Here is a 22,676-nt window from a genome sequence, read left to right on the forward strand (position 1 = left end):
CAGCAAAGTGAGAACTGGTTTTGGAGGAGGGGGTGGATTACTAAAGGATATAGCGTGAGACGTGTCGTGGTCTTCAAGTCTCATTGCCTTCCTTGCAAAGGGCAGGAAATTCCCCACATTTTGCAAGGTGTCTCTTGCTTTACTGCACTTTTAAAAATAACTTCCTTAAGTAACAATGTACTTCCCTTGAATTTTCCACTGGGAAAAGCCTGAAAGCAGGGCCTTGGTGCTCCCCAATGGCTCAACACCCTGGGAAGCCAGAAGCAGCCCTGATTCGTTAGAGCTTTGTAATTCATAACTTCGTGCTTTTCATAAGTGGTTCTGGCATTACGTTATTCGAGGTGGTGTTGATTAAGCCAGCAATGGTGGTTGCTGCCCTTGGAGCCAGTCTGCTCGGCTCTCCTTTGACAAGCCTGGAAGAGTTTTCCTTGCTGCACAGACACGAGCAGAGGGGAGAGGGGCGAAGACCTATGTATAATTAGGGGATTTTATAGGTGAAAATCAAAGAAATCCTGTCAGAAAGGGGACGGGCGTGTCTTGCGGCCCGGCCCGCGCGGCCCCGTTTCCAGGGCAACCGGCAGGGAAGATGTCCGCCGGGGACCGGCGCTGCGGCCAGGCCTTCGCTTTCCGCGCCCTGCCCCAGAAAACCTTCTCCTTCCTGGAGGACAGGGAGATCGGGGACCGACTCCTCAAATGGTGGGAGGGGGAGCCGGAGGGGTGGCCTGAGGGAGAGGCGGCCGGGGCCGAGGCCGTCACCTCCCTCAGGGCTCCGCTCGGGGCGGCCGCGGGCCGGCGTGTCTCCCCTCTCCCCCCGCCGTTGGCGGGAAGTCTCCTCAGTATTTCTGAGGCACGTAACCGCTTGTTCTGGGGTGCAAGGCGCTTATCCTTGTCTTCCGGAATTAGCTTGGATCCTTTTCAGATTCGCAGCGTCGTTCCGATGCTGCTTTAGCAGTGGTTGTGCCGCCACCAGCCCTCCTTGGAGGCGGCTGAGGGAAAAAAAAAAACGACGACAACAAAAACGTAGATCAGTCAGAACAGAGCTTCGTGTAGTGTACCTAGGCACATTTTCAGAGTTAATAAGTACCTAGTATGTCTGCAGAATATTTAATCTCGTTTTTCCATTTCAGGTCCATGCAAGGCAGGATCACAGCACAAGCATTCGGTTTTGACCAGCCGTTTAAGCCCTATCAAAAGGATGAATTTGTTATGGTAGTTCTAAGTTCTTTATATTTTAAGTTTATTTTTTTCCATTAAATTGTAGCTATTGGAAAACTGCATAATGGCAAACTTTGTAGCATTGTTAACATGCTATTTGCCTGCTCACTGTCTCTTTGAAAGTAGGTGATTTAGTTGTGGTGATCAAGTCTTACTTCGTGGGTTAACTGTCAAGTAAAAATATTTTAATCTGTGCTAATGTTACTCTTTTTTAAGAGGCAACAATTTAGTCATCCCCGATTCCCAAGAATCGGAATCTGAACTGGATGCTGATCTTGGCCACCACATTTAATGCTGGGAAGTCCACCCAAGGGGACACTTCAAATGGTGTAAATGCAGCCAGCACCCTTGCTCACAGCTATTACTGCTTTGTCACAGTAAATACACCAAGCAATTAGATGTGCATATGCATCATATATCTGAAAATTCAAGGTTTAAAAATTAATTGAGTACCATTACTTTATACAGCAATGTTGGGCTATCAGCTTTTTGAGACTCAGTTCTCTTACTTATTTTGTGTCCTTCGCTTCTGTTGTCTGCAAAGTCAAATCTGTTTATTTGCAGACAGGAAAAAAAATAGTAATCTGTGGTTTTAAAAGCAGTGCGGTTTTTACATCTGTTGCTTTAAAAACAACTCTTTGATTTACTGTATGTCTACTTTATATTGTTATCTGGATAAATAATTCAGCCTCCTTGTGTTTTGAAGAAATTCACACAGAAATAAACCAATATTTCATTTCCTACTGATAAACATTTCAAATTATTGAAGTTTACAAGGTATGTATTTACTGTCTCAATGCTTGTCTCTTTTCAATTAAAAACAAAAATATCACTACAACGTGATGAACTCTGAGTAACTGTGAATTAATTGAGAACAAAGGGACCATTACATTATATAGTCTGATCTCTCCGTATCCCAGAGAGGTGGTAAAAAGATTTGGTAACGCAGAGACTGAAAACCCATCATTTTCTTAGCAGCTTCTCCAATGATTATTGCCTCTTCTTGTATGCACATACATAAGTGTGGGTTTTCTTAATTGGCTTATCTATTTAAACTTGTCAGCTACCAACATTACTATGCATGTCTCCTTTTTTTTTAATTCATAAATCAGTAAGATTGAGTACTTCAAAACTTCCTGTGGATCTTCTCCATCCCTTCAATAACCTATGGATTTCTTCTGTATCTGTTTAATGTTTTTTTTTTTGTGTCTCTACACTTCTCCAAGCTTCAAATTTATTTACAAAATGTAAATTTTACAATCATACTTAGCATTTCATTTTTTACTTCAACAACATTGCATGCAGAGATAGAATTATTTCATCTCTTCTTCCATTTTCTGTACCCCCAAGGTTTTAATACAACTTTTTTTGTGTGTTCTTGATCTAAAAAGTGCTCTATGGTTAAACCTTAATACTTCCTGTATAAATACGTACATGGAGATATCTTGAATGTATAAAAGATACTTGCTACACAACCTTCCAAACTCATGTATTTGGTGGTGTGATATTTAGCATCCAAACTGAAAGATCGTACAGAAACTACTTCCTAACTGCATCCTTATAATTTGCTTTGAAAGTATCCAAAGCACTATAAATGATGATTCCTATTTCATTTCGTTAACTTTGTATTCTTTTATTTGAATATTACAGGCATTTTTTAACGATCAAAATGTGAACTCCAGTTTAAGGTTGCTCTCAGCTTCAGGACAATGGACTACACTGGGTAAATTTAGAATAAATTAATCTTAAATTTAAAAGTCTGTATTGTAACAATTTTAATCTAATTTACCATTTTGTAATAATGACAGTTCATATACATGTATCTTCATGTGGTGGAAATATCTTAAAGAATGACTTATTTTACTAAATAATAAGAAAATATTCTTACCCAGTTTGTTACTAAATTGTCACATTTTGCACCTTTTTTTTCCTTTGATCCCTGGATCGATCTATAAATCAAGCTACTAGAAGTGTTTTTAAATGGTCTGTGACATCCAGGTGGCCTGGTCATGCATCCAGACATAACCAACTGCATTAATTGTGGAATTATAATATTATCTTATGCAGATAATATCTGGAGAAAGACACTCTTCTGTAGGTGCAACCACCTTATTTAGGACAGGTCTGATTATTGCTGTGTTACAAATGCAAGTTGAGAGAGCAGAAGATGAGAAAGAGCACACCTCTGAGCTTGTGTGACTGTGCCATCTGCCCAGCAGAAGTGATTGGGGTATAGAAAGAGCCATGTGGGAGGTTGCTCTGGTTGCAGTCACCGCACAAGGTTGACTTCTACTTTGTTGACGTATCTTTAACTGCTTATAACACTCCATTATGTCTGTAGATGGAGATGAAAGACTAAAAGCAAACAGCACATAATTTTATGGCACCACTTTGAAATTGTATTTTTGATTATGTAACTGACACACAAAATTTCATGGAAATTGCGTGTGATAATGTAATGGGATTTTATGTATAATGTGAACTCTGATATTTCCAAAGTGATTTTCCTTAATAGGAATATTTCAAAATGGGATAGTGGTAAGTTCTCAGTTCTTTTGGTTTGTCTGCAAGTACTTCACTGTGTATAAATATTTAATGGAGCTTTGGGAATTTTGTAACTTTTCCATTTCAGCTCTCGGGAACTGGCATAGGTTTTCCCCACTATATACAATGACACTAGACATTACCACCTTTTTTGTCAGCAAAATCCATTTTCCAAACACTGTATCCAGCTATTAAAACAATTGAATTATATAACATGCAAAAAATATATCATGTTCCTCTTCAGGTACCTCTTTTTCACTCTGGCAAGCAAGAAGAAAATAAATATATTTCAAACCATGGATAAACCTTCTTCTGCTTTAGGCAAGAAATTTTTTAGGCTATCTGTCTAGCCCATGACTTGCCAGTCCCTGTAGCGAAGGTCAGTAGGTTACATACCTCCCGTTAGGAGTGCAGGGTCACTTGCCAAGTATCCCAGCTTAGCTCCTGATTCTGCTCAATCGTCTACAGCACAGAAGCAACGCATTTTGTTCTGAGGACTGGAAGGCTTCCTTTGCTAAATCCTGAACAGCTGGTATACCCCATTTGCTCTTAAAATTTCATCTTCCCATTCTTTGCCTATTTTTGGTGAGGAATGTTGGCACATTTTTCTATACTTAGTCTTCATGTGCATTTTTTGAAAATATAGTAAGAATTAGCTTTGTGTGGGAGGAGGTAAAAAATAATCTTCTAGTATTTTCTTCTTCAGACATGCCCATATATGAATCCAGATATACCATTTACTTGTCAGTGTGGAGTAACTTTTAGAAACAAGTTCCCGTTCTTGAGAGAAAATACTGAAAATGGGCTTACTTTGCTTTTTAGAAAATGACATAATCTAGGTTGATTCAAATACTGTATTTATTCCCTTGCAAACAAAAATGTAAGGGTTTTTTTGCAGGGGGGGAGATATTTTTGGATGCATAATGTAAGTGGGGTTTCTCCTCCTCACCGTGAGCTTGGGCAGAAGGTATTTACAGACCCACAGAAAGGTGTCAGAATTATATAAAACATCAACATAATATTACTTTACAAGGGTGTTTGTTTTCACAATCCTTTTGTCCTTTTCCAAGCTGTGGTCCCCTTTTATCTTCTCACTAAGAACTTTTTTTTCTTTTTATTTCAATGGGTGTGGTTTCACTTTCATATTTATTTCTACCTCCTCTCTGTTACTCCTCTGTCTTCTTTTCCTAAAATTTGTTTCTAAAAGTTATTTATTACTTTTTTCTCCTGTGTCTAATCTCATTTTTTTCTTCTCTTGACTGCTTTTCGTCTGCACCTTAATGTTATCAGACCTTACAGTTCTCAGTCTCCATCTGTTAGATCAAAAGTTGGTAGAAAACATGTGGTCCCCGAGTAATGCGATGTTCCTCTCTCCACAGCTCCCCCACTTGCTGGGATTCCTGGTAGAATCCCACAATAGCACATTGTCTCAAGGGCTTCAGCTTTAAAATTACTTAAAATATAACATTTTAGGTAAACAATACACAAGGTTATTCTCTATTCTGCTTCATTTGATCAGACAGATACTAACTACCTGTTCTCACATCATTCTCTTTTTTGTGTTGTAGAAGGGTTATTTTTTTCCTCTTTCCCTGGCTGCATTGCAGAGTACCTGATAGTTCTGACACATGCTTTAAATCCTCTCTTCATCTCTTACTCTTGTATTTCTTAACTAGAAGCAACAAAAGGAACAAACTTGATGCATACCAGCTTATGTCTCGAGTCTTGTATTTTTAAATAGCTACACTGAAAGCTAAATAGTAGTTTTTCCTTGGACACATTACTGGTTTTGCACCTGTCATCAGTCTTGGGGAGGCAGGAGTATATCTGCTTAAGCTCAATTAACACTTGAAAAGTTATCTTCAAAGGGATAGGATTACTGTCTCTTTTTTTGTAAATAAAAATTTAGCATTTGCCTAAGAAAGACTCTTGGCTTGCTCTATGTACATGAAGGTCTAACAATTGCTGACTTTGGAATGGAGTTTTAAAATCTGGAAGGTGATCTTAACTCAGCAATTTGTTAAGCTACTGTCACAGGTTATAATTTGAAAAAATTTTAGATGTCATTTGAACCTATAAATCACCAGCTTGCACCTTTTATTTTTGAAATACCATCTTTTTAGTACAGAGCACTGAACTTGCATTATGTACATTATATATAAACTGTTTTGTAAATAGTAAGTTACAAGAGATTTCCCTGCGATAAAAATCTTTCTTAAACTTTGAAGGAATTCTAAATATACCTAAGCTGGGGCTTATCTGCCTCATAGTAGATATGCAATGTTTTAATTTAAAAGTATATTGGCAGCACTTTATAGATATTCCACAGTTGGCTGCTATAATGAGCTTAATCTGCTTCAGTACTTCTCAACTCCTTGTTTTCCAATTGCAGAGTTGTGAGGGCATTTCTTCTTCCTATTTTATTGCTCACTTTTACAGTGTTATTAAAACTGGTCACTCTTTTCCAGGAAATTCTGAATCTCCAATTTCAAATCTCACTACTCAAGTGGAGAATAGGAGCTTCCAGTGTATTTGAATTTTTCCATTTATAGTTTGGTTTTCTGAACTACTGAATAGATTACAAAGCTCTTGATTTCTTTTTCCTGATGAGAGTTTTCATAAAATCTTGCTTCAGAGCAGAAGTGTGTCTCCTTTCCTCCCGCTCCCACAATAAAATCCTAACGATTCAAAGGCCTATAAATAGCTCAATTTCTTACACTTTGAGCTTGATAACCAGGAAAATGTAAGATGTCTCTTTTTTCTCAAGTCATTTGACATCTGATTTTTATTAGTCTGGACTCCGTTTTTGAATCATAGGTCTTTACAAAATCATTTCTATGTTAGAGGCTGATTTAGCTCTTTTTAAATCTCTTATGAAATAAAAATTCTATCCCTTGGAAAGGAAGCTAGACAATTAGAAGAGTCTTATGACAGGGGGGCGGGTAGGAAGTATAAATAAATAAAAATCAGTTGTAGGATTTTGTTTTGTTCTGTTGTTTTTGGTTTTTGTTTCTTTGGTTTGGTTTTTTGTTTTTTGGGGTTTTTTTGTGAGTTTTTTTTAAATTTGGTTTTGTGTTTGTTTTTTGTTTTGTTTTGTTTTTTCCTTAGTTTACGAGGCTGTAAGTCATGGGTTTTTTTGACTTATGACTTTGGTTACATAATTTGATTATTTTTTTATAGTCACTACGTGGACAAGTAGAAGAATGTCCTTAACCTTTTTTCTTTAATAAAAGGTACCCTTTTTCATAACCATATATGTAGATGTGAAGCAAAGCAATTAAACGCCAGGATTTTCTTTATAGCTGATTTTCCTTACATCATATTGGCCCAATAAAATAATTGTAAGGTTTCATTCCAGTATTTTTACCTTAAGTAGACATACTTCCAAGCCATCAACTTGTAACTTCTCTTGAATTTTTTTATTAGTGCTGATCAGGTAGGTGGTACTGTTTACATGGAGTTAGATACCAAAATGCCAGTCTAAATTCACCTATGAATAAATAATCTCTGTGTAATACTGTATGGGAGAAGTCCCAAAGACTTTTTGGAAGTGTGGCAGCAAGAGAAATTTTAGGTTATGCTATGCTTGCAAAGATTAGGATCAGAATGAACTGATAGGTGCTCTTGGAAGCATCATGGCTCATACATCCCTTTTTGGCGTGTTTCTATTCCTGAAGTACTGTCACCTAGAGTGAAATTTTGGCATCTCCTAAATACTAGTCTTCACTGATGCTGTAGGTCAGTTTGTCAGGACACCACTTAATTTTATCTTTAATTGTGTGGGCAGAAGCCTTTTGATATTGTGATGTTGTTGACCAGTCTCCCATCAAGGGGAACCTGCAGAGGAGAAAAGATAAGAGTAAAGTCACGGGAAGCTGGAATGCTGAGAATATGATCTCTGCCGAGATGCTTTGCCCTGGTGTTGCTTGCTCACTCTGCTCATGCTCACTCGTGGCCTCCTCCCCTCTTTAGCTCAGAAGACTTTGAAGGGTATTCAGGGGAACTTGGAGATGAGAACATGGTGTAACGTTTGGTCTGAACACTTGGACTATAGAGAGCAGATAGAACTGGACTGAGTCCAAAGCTTCTTAAACATGGATTCTAATGCTATTTGAGATGCCGTAAGTTATCTAACACCATGCATACAGATTTGTAGATGTAACACTGTATAGAGAGAAGATATGTGCCCTTATGGACTGATACCTCACTAAGTAAAATATTGTAGGGTATCTCAAATGGCAATAGATGTCCATGAGCAACAGGATCATCTCTTGGATGACTTCCAAGTACAGGGAAAAAAAAAAAAAAATATATATATATATACACATATATATAAAGTGCACTTAATGATTACAGAGATAGTACTCCTGATTCATACAGGAACTGCTGATAGTACCTTTTTCATCTCCTGAAATAGCTGGTTAGTAGAACTTACAGCTGCAAAATAATTTTTCAAGAACTTCAGATATAATACTTAAAAAACCAAAGATTTGTCTGGGCTGTGTTCAGTTTGGTTTTCACTTTGTGGGGTGCTGCTAGCAGCTATTGACTTTTGTACTTCATCATGCCAGATTTGGTCTTTGTCCGCAGACTCTTCAAGGCTTAAGCTGTGGAATATGATTTTCTAAGGGTGTGACCTAGTGTGACTTTGAGTTTCACGTGGTGTTTCATGTATTACTAGTTTCAACTGATAGCATTGCCAACAGAGGGAGCAAACACATGAGCCTTTATAGAAGGTAGTATTCAGATGAATTTAATGTTTTCTTTGTGCTTTTTTCTTTCTTAGCTGTCTTTTATTTTGAAGGGACCGTGTGATTGAGTCATACTTATGTGATCTGTATTTTTTTAAAGAATATGCCTCACACAACCATTTAGAGAAGATGAATATTTCCACACTGTATCAAATTATGAATTATTGTAAAACCCTTAGTACATGGAAATTCTCCTATTTTATTTATTGCAAGAGACTTGAAGTGAAGGTTTCCTATATATTCCAGGTTCCAAAGTGACAGATACTGAAGCTACAGTGGTTCCCTGTACACAGACTTCCATGTCATTTTTCGATCGCCTATACTCTGAAGGAGTTGTTAGAGAAACTGGAGACATTGTGAAATGTTATGATGACTGTTACAATGATATTCTCATCTCTGATGAATTAAGGAAGGTCAGTATAGCAGTGAATAATTTCTTACTGTATTAGGTACCATCAAGACATATTTTTCACGGTTTGTTTGTTTCTGACAATGCATACTTTCCATGCTAAAAACGGGCATTGATAATCATGTGATAGAAAAGACCGAGGCACTGCAGTGCCTGAATGTGTGAAATCAATGGCTGTTTTCTAGGTGGATCCTCTTTCCCTTTTGGGTGGGGGAGAAAAGTAAAACATTCTTCTGCCCACTCTTGTCTCAAGCAGCCAGTTCTTGGGCGGGGGCAGGGGAAATACAGCTGCTCATTTGCCCAGGAGGGGAAGACAAGTGGTGCTAATGAACACATGCCATGAAACTCAGAGCTGTGGGGTCCCCCCAACCTTCCAGGTAGTGGATTAAATTGAATGTACTCGTAGCTACATCCTGAAGTGTTCCTGGCTGGAATGCTGACCATATCATATGTGAAGGCGTTTAAGTAAAAGCATCCTCATATATTTTCACTGAAACGAAGGAGAGGAAACTATGAAAAGGGAAGTTATTTTTCAGTGTAACACTGGAAAAGGACTAAATACAACTCCCAAACAGGCCTGCAAGGTAAAGACTGTTTGTTATACTCCAGTGGATGTGTTAAAGAGCAGATTATTCTGAAAAAGAATCTAACAGTGACACCTTCTTAATCAACAGATATCTTCACTGTGTTTCTTTTGACTTCATAACCTAAACAATTTTTTTTTCTTCTGTTTGTTTAGCATTAGCATGGTGTGGGAGAACTGGATTTTGCTCTTCCTTGTATATATAATCACCATAAGTACTTAATAATTATAGAGTTGCACTCATTTTCACTTGGCAAAGCCTTTGAAGGCAATGTATTTGAACCAGTGACACTGGTTACGGGATGTGGCCTGAAATACTGGTCTGTCTTGTAAAGTTCTGGGAAAAGGAGAGAACTCAAGCTCATGTTTGAATTTCAGCTGTGGTTTGTAGCCTAGCAATTCAAAATACTTTGTATTTATTTATAAGTCGGGTATGTGTGAAATGTTTTCTGAAAAGTAAGTATATTGGATGTAGGAAAGTTAGAGGCAACATTTAAAAGAAGCTATCATTGGAGTTTCAGTCTCTTTCCATTTTCCTTCCCTTGGAAGGGATGTGTGTGTCTGCATTTACTAGTTGAAGGATTCACACTTGTTTGAAATGAATGTGATTCCTACTTGTAAGACATAACATGGCAGAAAGAACGAAGAGTGAAAATCTTCCAGGAACTGACATTAAACCAGTCAGTGCCCCAGGAGGGCAGTCTGTAGGGGGCAGCAAACTGCCTGTCTCCTGGTGTCAGGGGTGGTTTTCAACCTGCAAAACTCCAGATTTCTGCCCTACCTGCCACACCTTCACTTGCTTCAACCAAGAAGAGGATTGGGATCCATAGTAGCAGCTGCTGCCCAGATCCTTCTTCACTCAGATTGTGTAGTGATGTTATAAAAAGGGCCAGAGAGTAGGAAGCTCGTGTCTAGCTTTGTCCAGTTTGCCTGGGTTGGCAACTGCAGTTTGGCTGCTGTGACTCAAACATCTTGTAGCCATACTGAGTTATAATTCCTGTCCACCCTTACAGTGGGCAGTGTTGGGACTGACCCAGCAAGTCCTCTGTGTTCACATAATATGCGTGGAGGCAGCTGGAAAGCACGTCTGGTTTATCCAGGCTGCAGATAAAGGCTCCCTAGCGTCTGCAGTGAAGAATGGTGTGACTTTGAGTGATCTTCTCTGGGAGATCCTTGGGATTCCTTCACTAATGTGAGATACCTGTGTAAACTTAGAGCAAAAAAAAGCAAATGTAGGCAAAGTTACCAAAGACAAACTAATTGGCATTGATTGACATACCAAATATAGCTAGAGTATATTCAGATTATTGATTGTTTTGTAAGTGTGATGGGCAATTAACCAGTGAATAACAAGACTCTTCAAAAAATCTTCCCTTATGTCTTGTGGACACAGATCTCACCGTGATTCTCCTTTATATTGCATCTATAAATTTTGTATATAATTGCATCATTGGAAGAAGGATTTAGAGAGAAGTACTTACTTATTTCCATCCCTAGTTCATATATTTTATATGGACATAAGCTCTGTGTGACATATAGCAAAGTAGTTGCACTGTTTATAAACTTAATCTCAAATAAGATATTTTCCTCTATTTGACTACTTTGTTATTTTCTTATTCCACAAGGTCTTGCTTCTGGAAGATTCAGACCATTATGACTTATTCAGTCAATTGGATCGCCAGGAATTTCTGTTCTGTCTTTTTAAGCATCTTTGCATTGGAGGGACTCTTTGCCAGTTTGAGGATGTAGTTGACCCATACTTAGAAACAACAAAAGCTTTATATAAAGATTTGGTGAGGTAAGCAATTTCTGTTTTATGCAACTGTATATGTATGTGCTATGCATAGATACTTTGTGTCAATTTGTTTAAATTTATTGTGCATTATTGCTTCAAACATGGAGCTGTTATTTAATCAATCTACAAGCTTATTTGTGTTCAACGATCAAAATAACAGGTAACAATGGAAGTAGTACAATAACAAGATATAGGTAATCTTAATGGCATCTATCCCACATAAAAACTTTTAAAATATTACATATATGAACTTTGATGTTTTGTAATTCACTCCCATTTTAAAGATTTTTGTTTCTGTAATGGAAAACATGACATGGGACTGGAACCAGAATATGTTCCCATTGCTGTTGACAAAATGTAAACAATTAAGTGTTGGATGTATAGTCTTGGACTACTTTCAAGCTGCTTTTGGCTTGGGATTTAAAAACTGAAATATTTAAGTTGACACACATTTTTTGACAGGTCTGCTGTATGGAATTGTTTGGAATTTTGTATTTTTTTTTTCTTGAGATTAGAGGTGATTGAGCAGAGGTTCTAACTCAGGAAAAAAAAAAAAAGGCAATTTTTTCCTGGTTTTGATATGTCCATATGCTGATTCTCTGACTGACAAAATTTCTTACTTCTTGGCCAGTGGGAAATGGAATGTAGTTGTTGGTTATGCAAAAACTCATTCCTAGCTAAACTAATGGGAATATGAAGATCATAAATGATATTACTAAAATTTTATATTATATTACACTTTGCCACTAAGTATTTGTGGGATAGTATAAAGAACAATATTAACCTAAACAATGGAAAACAATTGCAGACCTCTGAAATGTGAGCTCATACAAGAACTCTGATAGAGAAGATACTAAGTCATGCACCGGAATGTACACTAGAGAGGGTTCAAATTGCTTAATGTACAGATTGGTATTTTTCTTCCTTCTCAGCTCTATTTGGAATGCTGTGATAACCAACCATTATTTCATCTCCTATTCTAAGATTATACAAAAGCATATTAGGAAAAAAGTAATGTAAGATGTATTTGCCATTAAGTCTGTTCTTAAAATATTTTTGGTTAAACTTAAGAGTAAAATGTATATATCTGAACAAAGATACAGTGAAAGGATTAGACCCAGTGATTCTTCATCACCTGAATATTTCTTCTCTTCTGTAGCACTTGTGTATAGCTTGCTGTAATCAAACAAGATATTTAAAATATTTGGGGCGGTTTTGTTGGTTTTTTTTAATACTTAACCAAAGAAGCTTACAAAACTTTAATAACTTCTAAGCAGCTTTCAGATTTTGCAGTGGTCAGTACTTCCCAGGGTCCAAGTTGATTTAGTCGTAGGCTGTTTCCCAGGTTAATCTGAAATATATTATTTAAATAGGAGTAAAACAGTTTATACTTTCAGAGAAAACACTGAAACAGAGAAATTGAGCATTATCTGTATTCCAATAAGTTTTTTTAGAAATAGCAAACTTGGATTGCTGTATTTATTCATTTGAATATTGTGGTTAGTCACCAAAGCTTTCCATTTAGTGTAATTAGTTTTGATATTTTCATATCATACATAGATGGAAATCAAGTGGGTTCTTTAGAAATAGAGTATGATGTAAAAGGATCTATCAGTGCTTCAGCTCTACCCCCCTTTTTCTTTTAAATTATTCAGTCTGCACTTGAAGCAAGCTGTTTGTTACCCTAATCCTTGGCTTTAGTTGACTCTGCATTGACCACAGCTGCTTCTGCTCTTGTGTTATTGAACTGACCTAGGACAAAGCACAAATCCGATCAGTTCCTTCACTTCATTGCTTCCCGTTGCTGTTGAGTTGTTTCCTAACAGGTTCAAGTTTTGTTCTAAGCCACTCCTTTTCTTTACCTTCTTGTCTCCTTAAACCTTTCCCCTTCTTTTTCCTTTTCCTGCTGTAAAACCTGATAAGGATGTCAAGTAGTTCTTGTTCATTTAAAAAAAAAAAAAAAAAAAGCAGCTGCCAAAATCTTCCCCACAATTTCATCCTGCTTTCAGGGTTTGTTTTTTCTATACCCTCAACCTGTTCCCTATTGGCCCTTCATATATTTTTGTGATTTTTTTTCTCTGGTATGCTACTTCTTTCCTTTATACAATATCACAGAAAGCTTTTCAAATCCATTCCTTTGTTTTTTGGTGTTTGGGTGGGGGGGGGTTGTTTGTTGTTTTGTTTTTTCAGTTGACAGCTTGCTTTGTATCCTTCAAAGTTTTAAAGTACATCTACACAGTTCATGTGACATAAGTGTTCCTCAATATTTATCTACCACATGTCTCTCAATTTCCATGCCTATAAATGTCTGCTGGTTTCTCACCGCCAGTGGAGCTGGCATTAACACTGACTAGCAGCTGAAAAAGAAACTCACAATTTAACTAAATCTTTTATCTTGCTTCTTTGATATTAAGTTCTCTGTTGGTCCCATTAAAAAAGCTTTTGATCTTGACATTTCAGACTTTCTCTCCTCCTTCACAATCATGGTTATCTCCTGCTTTGCCTCATTTCTCCCTGACCCCTGTATATTGAAAATGATGTTGCTGTTTTATTGCCATCTTCTTAAGACAGAAAAAGACAGTGAAAGGATAAGCAATGCAGCTCTGAACAGGGACACTCAGGTCACAGTCTTGACTTAATTTCAAATTCTAGTCCATGTTGTGCACTGTGTTACTTACTTCATTTTTGCACAAATTGCACCAGAAAATAAAGCAATGAAAACTGTTTACCAAACAGTTCACCTTCAAATTCCTGTTGAAAACCAACTACTATTTAAATTCTTCTTCTCCTGTTGAAAACTAACTATTATTTAAATTCTTCTTTTCTAGACTGGTGTCCTCTATCTGGTTTCTTTTTATGTTGGATTGCAGTCTCGTTGATACTTCCTACACTTTATAATGTGATACTAAAAACTTTTTGCGGGATTAAAAATTCTGTAAGTGTATTCTTCTTAAGCTTTAATTTTATGTCTTGAGGGCTCAGAAAGCTGGGTGAAAAACAAATGATTAGTACATTAATTATTAGCTGCTAGCTGATATGCATTAAAAAATTAGCCCCTACAGACAAACTTAGACTAATCATTACAGAATCACAGAATGTTAGGGATTGCAAAGAACCTCAAAAGATCATCCAGTCCAGTCCCCCCACCAGAGCAGGAACACCCAGATGAGGTTACAGAGGAAGGCGTCCAGGCGGGCTTTGAATGTCTGCAGAGAAGGAGACTCCACAACCTCCCTGGGCAGCCTGTTCCAGTGCTCTGTCACCCTCACTAAAGAAGAAGTTTCTTCTCATATTTAAGTGGAATCTCTTGTGATCCAGCTTGATCCCATTACCCCTTGTCCTATCATTGTTTGCCACCGAGAAGAGCCTGGCTCCATCCTCGTTGCACTCACCTTTTATATATTTATAAACATTAATAAGGTCACCCCTCAGTCTCCTCCAAGCTAAAGAGCCCCAGCTCCCTCAGCCTTTCCTCATAAGGGAGATGCTCCACTCCCTTAATCATCTTTGTTGCCCTGTGCTGGACTCTCTCCAGCAGTTCCCTGTCCTTGAATTGAGAGGCCCAGAACTGGACACAATATTCCAGATGTGGTCTCAGCAGGGTGGAGTAGAGGGGAAGGAGAACCTCTATCGACCTACTAACCACATCCCTTCTAATACACCCCAGGATGCCATTGGCCTTCTTGGCCACAAGGGCACAGTGCTGACTCATGGTCATCCTGCTGTCCACCAAGATGTGCTTGTAGAGATATAAATCACCACTGCTTGGTCCTGTAACAGTTTTTCTCATGGAAAAGAGCCTTGGCATGAAGAGTTCCACAAAGTGTCTCTAGTGCCGAAGTGGCAAACCTATTACGAGCTTTTTCCCACTTCTCTTTCTTACAGCCTTTTTTGTAGCCTTTCCTGAGTTCTAGCTCCAGGGCACTGGCAGTCAAAGCAGTTCCAAATTGTTTGAGATTTCATTTTATTACAGCATTTCCATGTATATTGCTTTATTATGAGAGAATGCAATAATCTTTTGAAATTAACCACTCTAGATATTTTACAAGCACAGCTAGGGAATTCCAAATGCAACTCTTTAATGGCAGACATTTTCTCCTTTGTAGAAGAGATTGATAATTACTTCCTAATGAATTCATGTACAACTTGTTGTCTTTTACTAATCCAGCAGTAATTAGTCTGTGACCAGTTAAATCCATCCAAAATGTTAGCGTTGTGTCATGCTGTGTAATCCAAATAATTTCAAAATCCTTGTTGTAGAATTTTTTGGTTTAGTTGAAGAATACATATAACTTCTGAATACATATAACCTCTGAATCTTTGTTGATAAATCTTGTCTGTACTTAACCCTGACAGTGTCTCTCCATGGCAACAGCCACTGTAGTCTCTTGTAGTCATTATTGTCTTCTTCCTTCTGTGCCATCTCCATGGTATTTCCCCCATAATAAATGAATTTATATGAAAGCCCTGAATTGTTCTTTTAATGTTTGGAAAGCTTAATAAAATATTGCTAGTAAGGTTAGGATATAAACAGAACCCAAAGTGAATTGAGAGATGATAAGGAACTTTGCTCTTCATAGAAAGAGAACAGATGCACATTAAAACGATGAAGGAACTACCATATTCGATAAAAAGTTTAGAAGTTAACAGTTTGAAAGAAGAAAGGGGGGTATTAGGACTGTTTGTAAGGAAGTACTATCATCTTCAAGAAGACAAGGTAGTTTTTTTCTAAAATTTTTTTTTTGGGGGGGGGGGAAAAAGAAAAAGAGCAAATGCACTTGTCAAAGGCAAATTCCTGGTTTCTTTCAAGTCAGGAAGGGAAGAATCCCATCTGATTTTGGCAGATATATTGTTTTGCCTTAGAAATGAAGAAAAGTACTAGAAATAAACATTCTGAAAAATGGCTTACAGTAAGCTAAGGACAAGGGGAAAATTTCTGAAGGGAGTGGAATAAAGAGGAAGCTTTATTCTCTGTCACTCCTTACTTTGGTATCCTAGATATAAATCACAGAAAAATTAAGAAACCAGAAATGAAAAATTTTTGTTTTCAGACACAGGAATGTGAAGCTAGAGTAACTTAAACACAACTGTAGCTTTCGAGGGTGTTGAAGTAAGGTAGAAAGTGCTGATCCCACTGACCTTCTCTGCCTTGTTCTGAAAGCTGTCGCTCTTTCAGCAGCAGCAGTTAAACAGTTCCTGAACTGCTGCAGTTTACAGCCTGGTGCGTTACCATAAACCCACATCCAGTTTAGTTTATCTTACTGTGCTGGTCTGTAAACTGCAGTGGTGCAGGAGCTGAGTCATGAACCAGCTGAGCTGATCCCGATTGCGAAGGCAGTCATTTCCAGAGGGGTGGTGAAGCAGACAACTGGGGCTAACTGGGGTTTCAGCAATGCCGCCTTAATCCCCTGTTGAATATATCAACATGTCAGTTCCAAAAAAAATTCCAGGAAAGCCTCGTTACTGACTCACCACAGGAAAGACCAACTTCACAGTATAGACTTAATTCATACACAACTGTGTCATTACTTTACAGATGAAATCAGTTAATCGTACACTCAGTTTCTTTTATTGGATGGAGAGATTTAATCAACAAAGAGAATGTTGGGTTGATTTGGGGTTTGTTCTTACAAAAAGAAGCTTTGCAAAAGCAGCAGTTATAGGGGCATTGCTGTCACAGACAGCTTGGAGCTGGTGCAGTGCACAGCTGGGCTTGTGTTGTAAACGCATCTTCCAGCAACCTGGCTACCTTGGGACCTTTCCCGGGAACAGAACCTATCTATGACAAGGCAGGTTTTGAGCTTTGAATTTTGTGGAACTGTATAAGTACGGGATTTATGAGGGTCAACGGCTCCTCAGTGAGTTAATGTAAATAGGAATCTGTGAAATTACATAAATTAATAGAAGTGACATGATCTAATTTATGAACAAATGTAAGTATAACTTAAAGCAGACCTGAGGAAAAGTGATACTTTAAAAATACTTAGTGTTATTACTAATTGTAATGGAAGCAATGGCAGTCTTCACAACAAACACAGTCTACAAATACAAAAATCCAGAACTAATACCATCCTAAGTTGCATAGCTATCTATATATACAACAACCCAAAGGAGGAAAAATGAACCTAAACTATAATTATGTTCATTAAAAATGAGCTAAAGTCTGCATTTCTTCACCAGTACTGCTGCTGCTTCTTGTGGTCTGTATTAAGATGCAGTTCACTTCACAGTTTTTTTTTCTCAAATAATATGTGAAAAGTTTTTTACAAAATGTTTAGCTGAATAACTTTTCATAGCTATCAAAATGCAAACTTTATATTGGAGTCATGTAGGCCTGGGTAATATTGCTCTGATTTAGTAGCTGAAAACAGTGAAACCAACTCAGATGACTAGATACATTCAAGAGTTTTCAGTACAATGTCTTAATATTCATATTCTCTAACAATGGCCAATATACCTTTTAATGGTCAATGTGGTTGAGCTGAATTTTAACTACTAATTTGAACTTGATAATATTTGAGTGAAAACATGGTGCATGTTAAAAATTTGTTTATTAAACAAAGTATTCTAATAATCAGTGCCTATCGTATGTATTAAGTATGTATTATTCCCTTGTATTTCAGTGTTCGAAAGGATCCTGAAACAAAAGAAATTCATATTATTTCTACAGTCTTCAGGGTGTCTGCATATGTAAGTATGAATAATTTTTTGGTACAGGAATTTATTGGAAGTAACATGAATAACATGAAAATAATGAATTGACATTTACACAAAGAAAGCATAATATTCCATTTTAAAGGGTTATTTTTCTATAGTTGTTGTCATTTTTTAATATGAACTCTTTCCTTAATCTCATCCTTTCTTGTCCTCTTTACTAACTCTTCATCAGCAATCACCAACTAAAGTTGGCTCACTAACAACAGGTTTACTGGATTACACTGGAAATCATAATAGTCATCCAGAAACTAGTTTATGAAAAAGACATCTTTGGGTCTGAATAATTCTGGGTTTTGATCTACTTCAGATAGCAGGGAGGTTTAAGAATCCCCTCTTGACTTTGTATAGTTCTGTTTTCAGCAATGTTGCTGGAGCTTTCTGAACAGTTTGTATTGCATCTGTTTCTGTAAAGACTGCAAGAACTTTAGTGCACAACGAGGCTGGGGGGTGAGATGACTGCTAGCTGCTTTTCCCCTCCCTTGCCAAGTATCACTCCTATCTGTTTCTCTTGCAAAATCATACATTTACCATCAAGATAAGTTTGTGAACTGCCTGCATGTTTACGAGATTCAGCATATCTGTCATTTAAGTGTTAGAGTAGGACGAACTACTACAAATTCTTCTTGAGTAACCAGAATATGTAATAATTAAATGTCAGATAATGTTCCCGCTTTCAAAAGAACTGGCTGATGTCATTTCAGACTGCACAAACTTCCCTGTAGGTTGCCAATAGCTCTGTTGTTCATCTGTGGGTCATCATCTAAGTACTATGAATGATTCATAAAAGGCTTTTGAAAGGTTTTGAAAATAAGCACTTTATGGGTGTATCAAAATTTACCTTTCTACAAGGCTGCAGACTGTAATAAAAATAAAATAAAAAAGCAAAAACCTGATAACTTGGTGCTCTTCTGTTATCACTGTTTCCTCCCTGTCTCTAAATAAAATGTGTTGATGTGAGCTTTGCAGATTTCTGTGTTTAGGTAGATGTATGATATTTAACAACTCCCATAATTGTCTCTGCCATACATTTAATAACAAGTTTAAAAAAAAAAAACACACACACACACACAAAAAAAACCAAACCAAACCAAAAACCCCACAAACTTCAGCAACTTTTTTGAAAACAAACAAACAAAAAAAATGGACGGACAAAACAAAATCCAGCATAAATACATAGCATGCTATCTTCCCTGTAGCCTTGAGAGAAAATTGGGCTTTGCTGCACATTCTGAAAACCTGTGAGGTGAAGGAAAGCTCTGAAATTCTGGTTTCCATTTAAGAACATCCTGAAGAATATTATCTCAGAATAGAGAAAGATTTAAATGGGTAGATCTAGTAGTCTTTGAACTCTACTTGGAAATTACATGAAGGGAACGTACTGGAACATAAATGTCTTGTGCTTGTGATGAAAAGTTTCTCTCAAGGAGATAACTACTGCAGTAGACTTAGTTTCTGAGTTCATTTGGTAAATAACTGTAGAGTGTGTTATTATAATCTGAATGTTGCACTGACAAATGTAAAGCCATGTTTTCTTGGTTTGTATCTGAAAGAGACATATCCTCTCAGCCTGATATAAAGTAACAAAACAAAACAGAAAAAGCTGTTCTGGTAAAAGTGATGTGAAGAGCGGATGGGAGAATGCTCATTTTTGCAAGCTGGATTAATCAATGGACAAGTAAAAATATTTGTATATTTGCACAAGTACAAATGGCATCAGGAATTAAGGACTTTATGTAACACCATCATTTCTCTTTTATTTGGTTTTTAAGCTGTGGGTAATAAACCCTGGTTTTGGAAACAGCATCTAAAAAAGCACACTATCGGAGATGTAAATATTGCAAGGTATTAAGGTGTAGTTGTAGATGTCTGTAGATCTGTTTACCGTCAAAATTCAATGGATCTGGGCATTACAAGAGAAATAATTTTAAATCTTGTGACCAAGTAGTCTGTGGAACTCCAAATACCCTTGAGAACCCTGGGGCTTGCACATAATGAAACATTGTTACAGCTGAAGTATTTGGATGCCAACTGGTATTTTAGAAGTTTATTTACCTGAAACCTAAATCTGGCAGTGTTAGAAATGAATGTAATACATAGTTTATGCAAAACCTATTTTTTAAAATGTTGTTTAAATGATGTAGGTTTGAGAGGTTCAGCAGTAAATCAATTCTTACAGCCCTTGCATATCTGAAGCCCACACTGCTGATGGAATTTGTATGATTCCTAATTCATGTACATGGACCGTATTGCTCTAAAAACCAGAGTACATCTGTGCAAATTCCAGAGCCTTTATGCTCAAGTATTTTAGTGTTTTCAAGACCTCTTATACCAATGAAAATGAATTTAAGAACCCTTTTCATTTAATTAGATTATATTTATTATTTTCCTGATACCAGGTTTGGTGTATTCTGGAGTTTTGTGAAGTGCCTCATCACCAGAACCTAACTCCATTTTGTTCTTGAGTTCTTGAACAAATTTTTAGCAAGCTAACACAGGCAAAACCTTAAATGACATTGGTTGATTCTATAAGGGCTGCTGGAGTGGGATCTCCAGTAACAATGGGAAAATAAGTTTAACCAGCAATCACATCTTGATGATGGTCTTCTCTCGCTTTTTTTTTTGTTTTGTGAATGAGCTTAAGTTATTTTTTGATCCAACTCCAAAGGCTTTTTGATGGAAAATCTTAAAGCTTGCTCTCCTTGCTGTAATTGCAAATCCAGCGTTTGTTACACATGTATCCCTAAAACACACCTGAAGAGAGCTCTGCATCTTAATATTGGACCTACAGAACTTGTATGCTGCGTTGCTTAAAACCAGAATGCTATTTTTAGGTTGTGGCATTTGGCTACCTTTGGAAAATGCTGTGAATAAACATTAACAAAACTCTACCTGTCTTAAACAATGCTTTTACGGTGGTGCTTATCTTAATTTAAGATTTCTGATCTGGAACAATCCCTCAAAGGAAGAGACAGAATATGTGGTATGGTGTTCATCCTCTTTGAAATAACAGGAGAAAATGGGACACTAGTAGCAGCTACTGGATAAATTCACAAATGGTCCTTTGGGTAAAAATTGGAACCCAGACCTTCTGATCTGCTTTAACCACTGAGAGGTGACAGGTTTTCTTTGTTTCCCTGGTCCAAAAAAAGGATGGATTATTTTATGCAAAGGAAGACAGCTTCAACAGAAGAATGTGAGAGATGCGCCTCTAACCTGGAATAGTCTGTAGTTCAGGAGTTTAAAATTTTCCTGGAGAAAATGGACAATATATGCAATATAGCAATTTCCCTCAGGAAAAAACAAGGGAACAGAACCTAAATCTCTTAAACTGTTGTATAAAGTGTTGGGGAGTGGGAGGAAACTGTTACATGTTTTAAAAGAAAGGAGGTATCAGCTATGTATTTGTTGATGTAGATGTAAATCAACACTCCATCTGGTATCTGGATCCCTTCTGGATTTGAAGCGTGTGTCGAGCTGCACTGCTCTGACAACACTGAAGATTTATTGACATGTGCAGACACAGGATGTCAAATTGAAGAGCCCCATTCTTATGTTGGTTCTTAGCTGAGCTTGTTCTTTCAGAATGAGGATTTTGGGGCTAGGTGCCCAGACTGCCCTCAAATACTTCCTGAGGATCCGCACACAAACTGTTTTCAGTAACAGCTGAAGTTGTTAATAAGAGCTGTAATTAGGGTTTTCCTTAAATGCAAGTATTTAAAACTGAACAGATGCATTAGCAAAGGTTAAGTGAAAAAGAATTACTGATAGAACAGCTTTATGTATTAACATAGAATCCCTAAATGATTTTGTTTCAAAGGAAATTATTGGACCCCTGTATATTTAATCATCTGTATTTTACACTCTAAATATGTAAACAGATATGTTTAACTTTACACTTTATATTAATATTACATTTACCTCAAGGTTATTGGAACTATTCAGACAGAACTACTGTGCATTTTGTAGTGTCAGAATCCTCGTGGAGACATAATGCTGCTCACATAAACTATGATGCATTCGTTCTATTTTGCCATGAAATAAACTGATATCATTGGAACAAAATTATGCATTTCATTCAGATTTTATTACTTCTCTCATGGGTATCCATGTTGTCTCTAATACTGGGCTTTTTTTACTTCCTCTCAGGATGATCATGGCCTGTGCTACCCGTCGAGCAAAAGCCACGAACAGACTTTCGCTTACTTGATTGTGGATCCCTGCAAGCGACACGTGCACACTCTCTATCACTGCTTTGGTGGAGGCTTATTTACTAACTAGTTACCAGCCTGGCTCTTCTCCAGTTCTATAATGGAGGTGCCCTGCTCTGTGCATGGATTCAGGCAGAAGTTTCCCAGTTCGCTCAGGAAGGACGTGCTCCTCCATCACACACTCTGAATGGCTACACGGTCACGTAGATGTTGCGACGGGGGTAGCAATAAAAGTTTTGTGTAACTTTTCTGTATTGAAAAAGCATAATGATTGAAGATGTTTTCCTGGCAGTTTTGTCCTCTCTTCTCTCACCTGTTTATCTAATAAAAGGTTATTTTTCTGATGTCTCGTCCCTTTACGAACCAACTTTTCAGATCCACAACGTGTTAAGTGCAGGGGCAGGCTCTCGAGTCAATGAAATCTCTGCGGAATTGGTACAAAGTGCGTCAGGCC

General features: G+C 37.4%; 1 protein-coding gene across 4 annotated transcripts; it reads left to right on the plus strand.

Moving 5' to 3' along the window:
• Nucleotides 1-215: 215 nt before the first annotated feature.
• Nucleotides 216-22,566, plus strand: CFAP300 (cilia and flagella associated protein 300). 4 transcript variants are annotated; one of them, XM_065832103.2, is made up of 7 exons: nt 216-287; nt 1,128-1,209; nt 2,866-2,938; nt 8,757-8,923; nt 11,128-11,300; nt 17,921-17,987; nt 22,161-22,566. In XM_065832103.2, exons 2-7 carry the CDS (start codon nt 1,132-1,134, stop codon nt 22,290-22,292), a joined length of 690 nt encoding a protein of 229 aa, XP_065688175.1. In that variant the 5' UTR covers nt 216-287; nt 1,128-1,131; the 3' UTR covers nt 22,293-22,566. The 4 variants fall into 4 exon arrangements, with proteins under 4 accessions (XP_065688175.1, XP_065688156.1, XP_065688183.1 ...); XM_065832084.2 differs by lacking the exon at nt 216-287 and adding an exon at nt 574-696; XM_065832111.2 differs by lacking the exons at nt 216-287; nt 22,161-22,566 and adding exons at nt 574-696; nt 14,126-14,232.
• The last annotated feature ends 110 nt before the right edge of the window (nt 22,567-22,676 follow it).

This window comes from Patagioenas fasciata, chromosome 1 (assembly GCF_037038585.1).
Source record: "Patagioenas fasciata isolate bPatFas1 chromosome 1, bPatFas1.hap1, whole genome shotgun sequence".
NCBI lineage: Eukaryota > Metazoa > Chordata > Aves > Columbiformes > Columbidae > Patagioenas > Patagioenas fasciata.

What these genes read in the sequence shown, in the direction of transcription:
- CFAP300 (XM_065832084.2), top strand. Translation starts at nt 587, where the DNA reads ATGTCCGCCGGGGACCGGCGCTGCGGCCAGGCCTTCGCTTTCCGCGCC. An exon ending in AGGACAATGGACTACACTGG is followed by an intron (nt 2,939 to 8,756) that starts GTAAATTTAGAA and finishes TATATATTCCAG; the next exon opens with GTTCCAAAGTGACAGATACT. An exon ending in TCTCTGATGAATTAAGGAAG is followed by an intron (nt 8,924 to 11,127) that starts GTCAGTATAGCA and finishes TTATTCCACAAG; the next exon opens with GTCTTGCTTCTGGAAGATTC.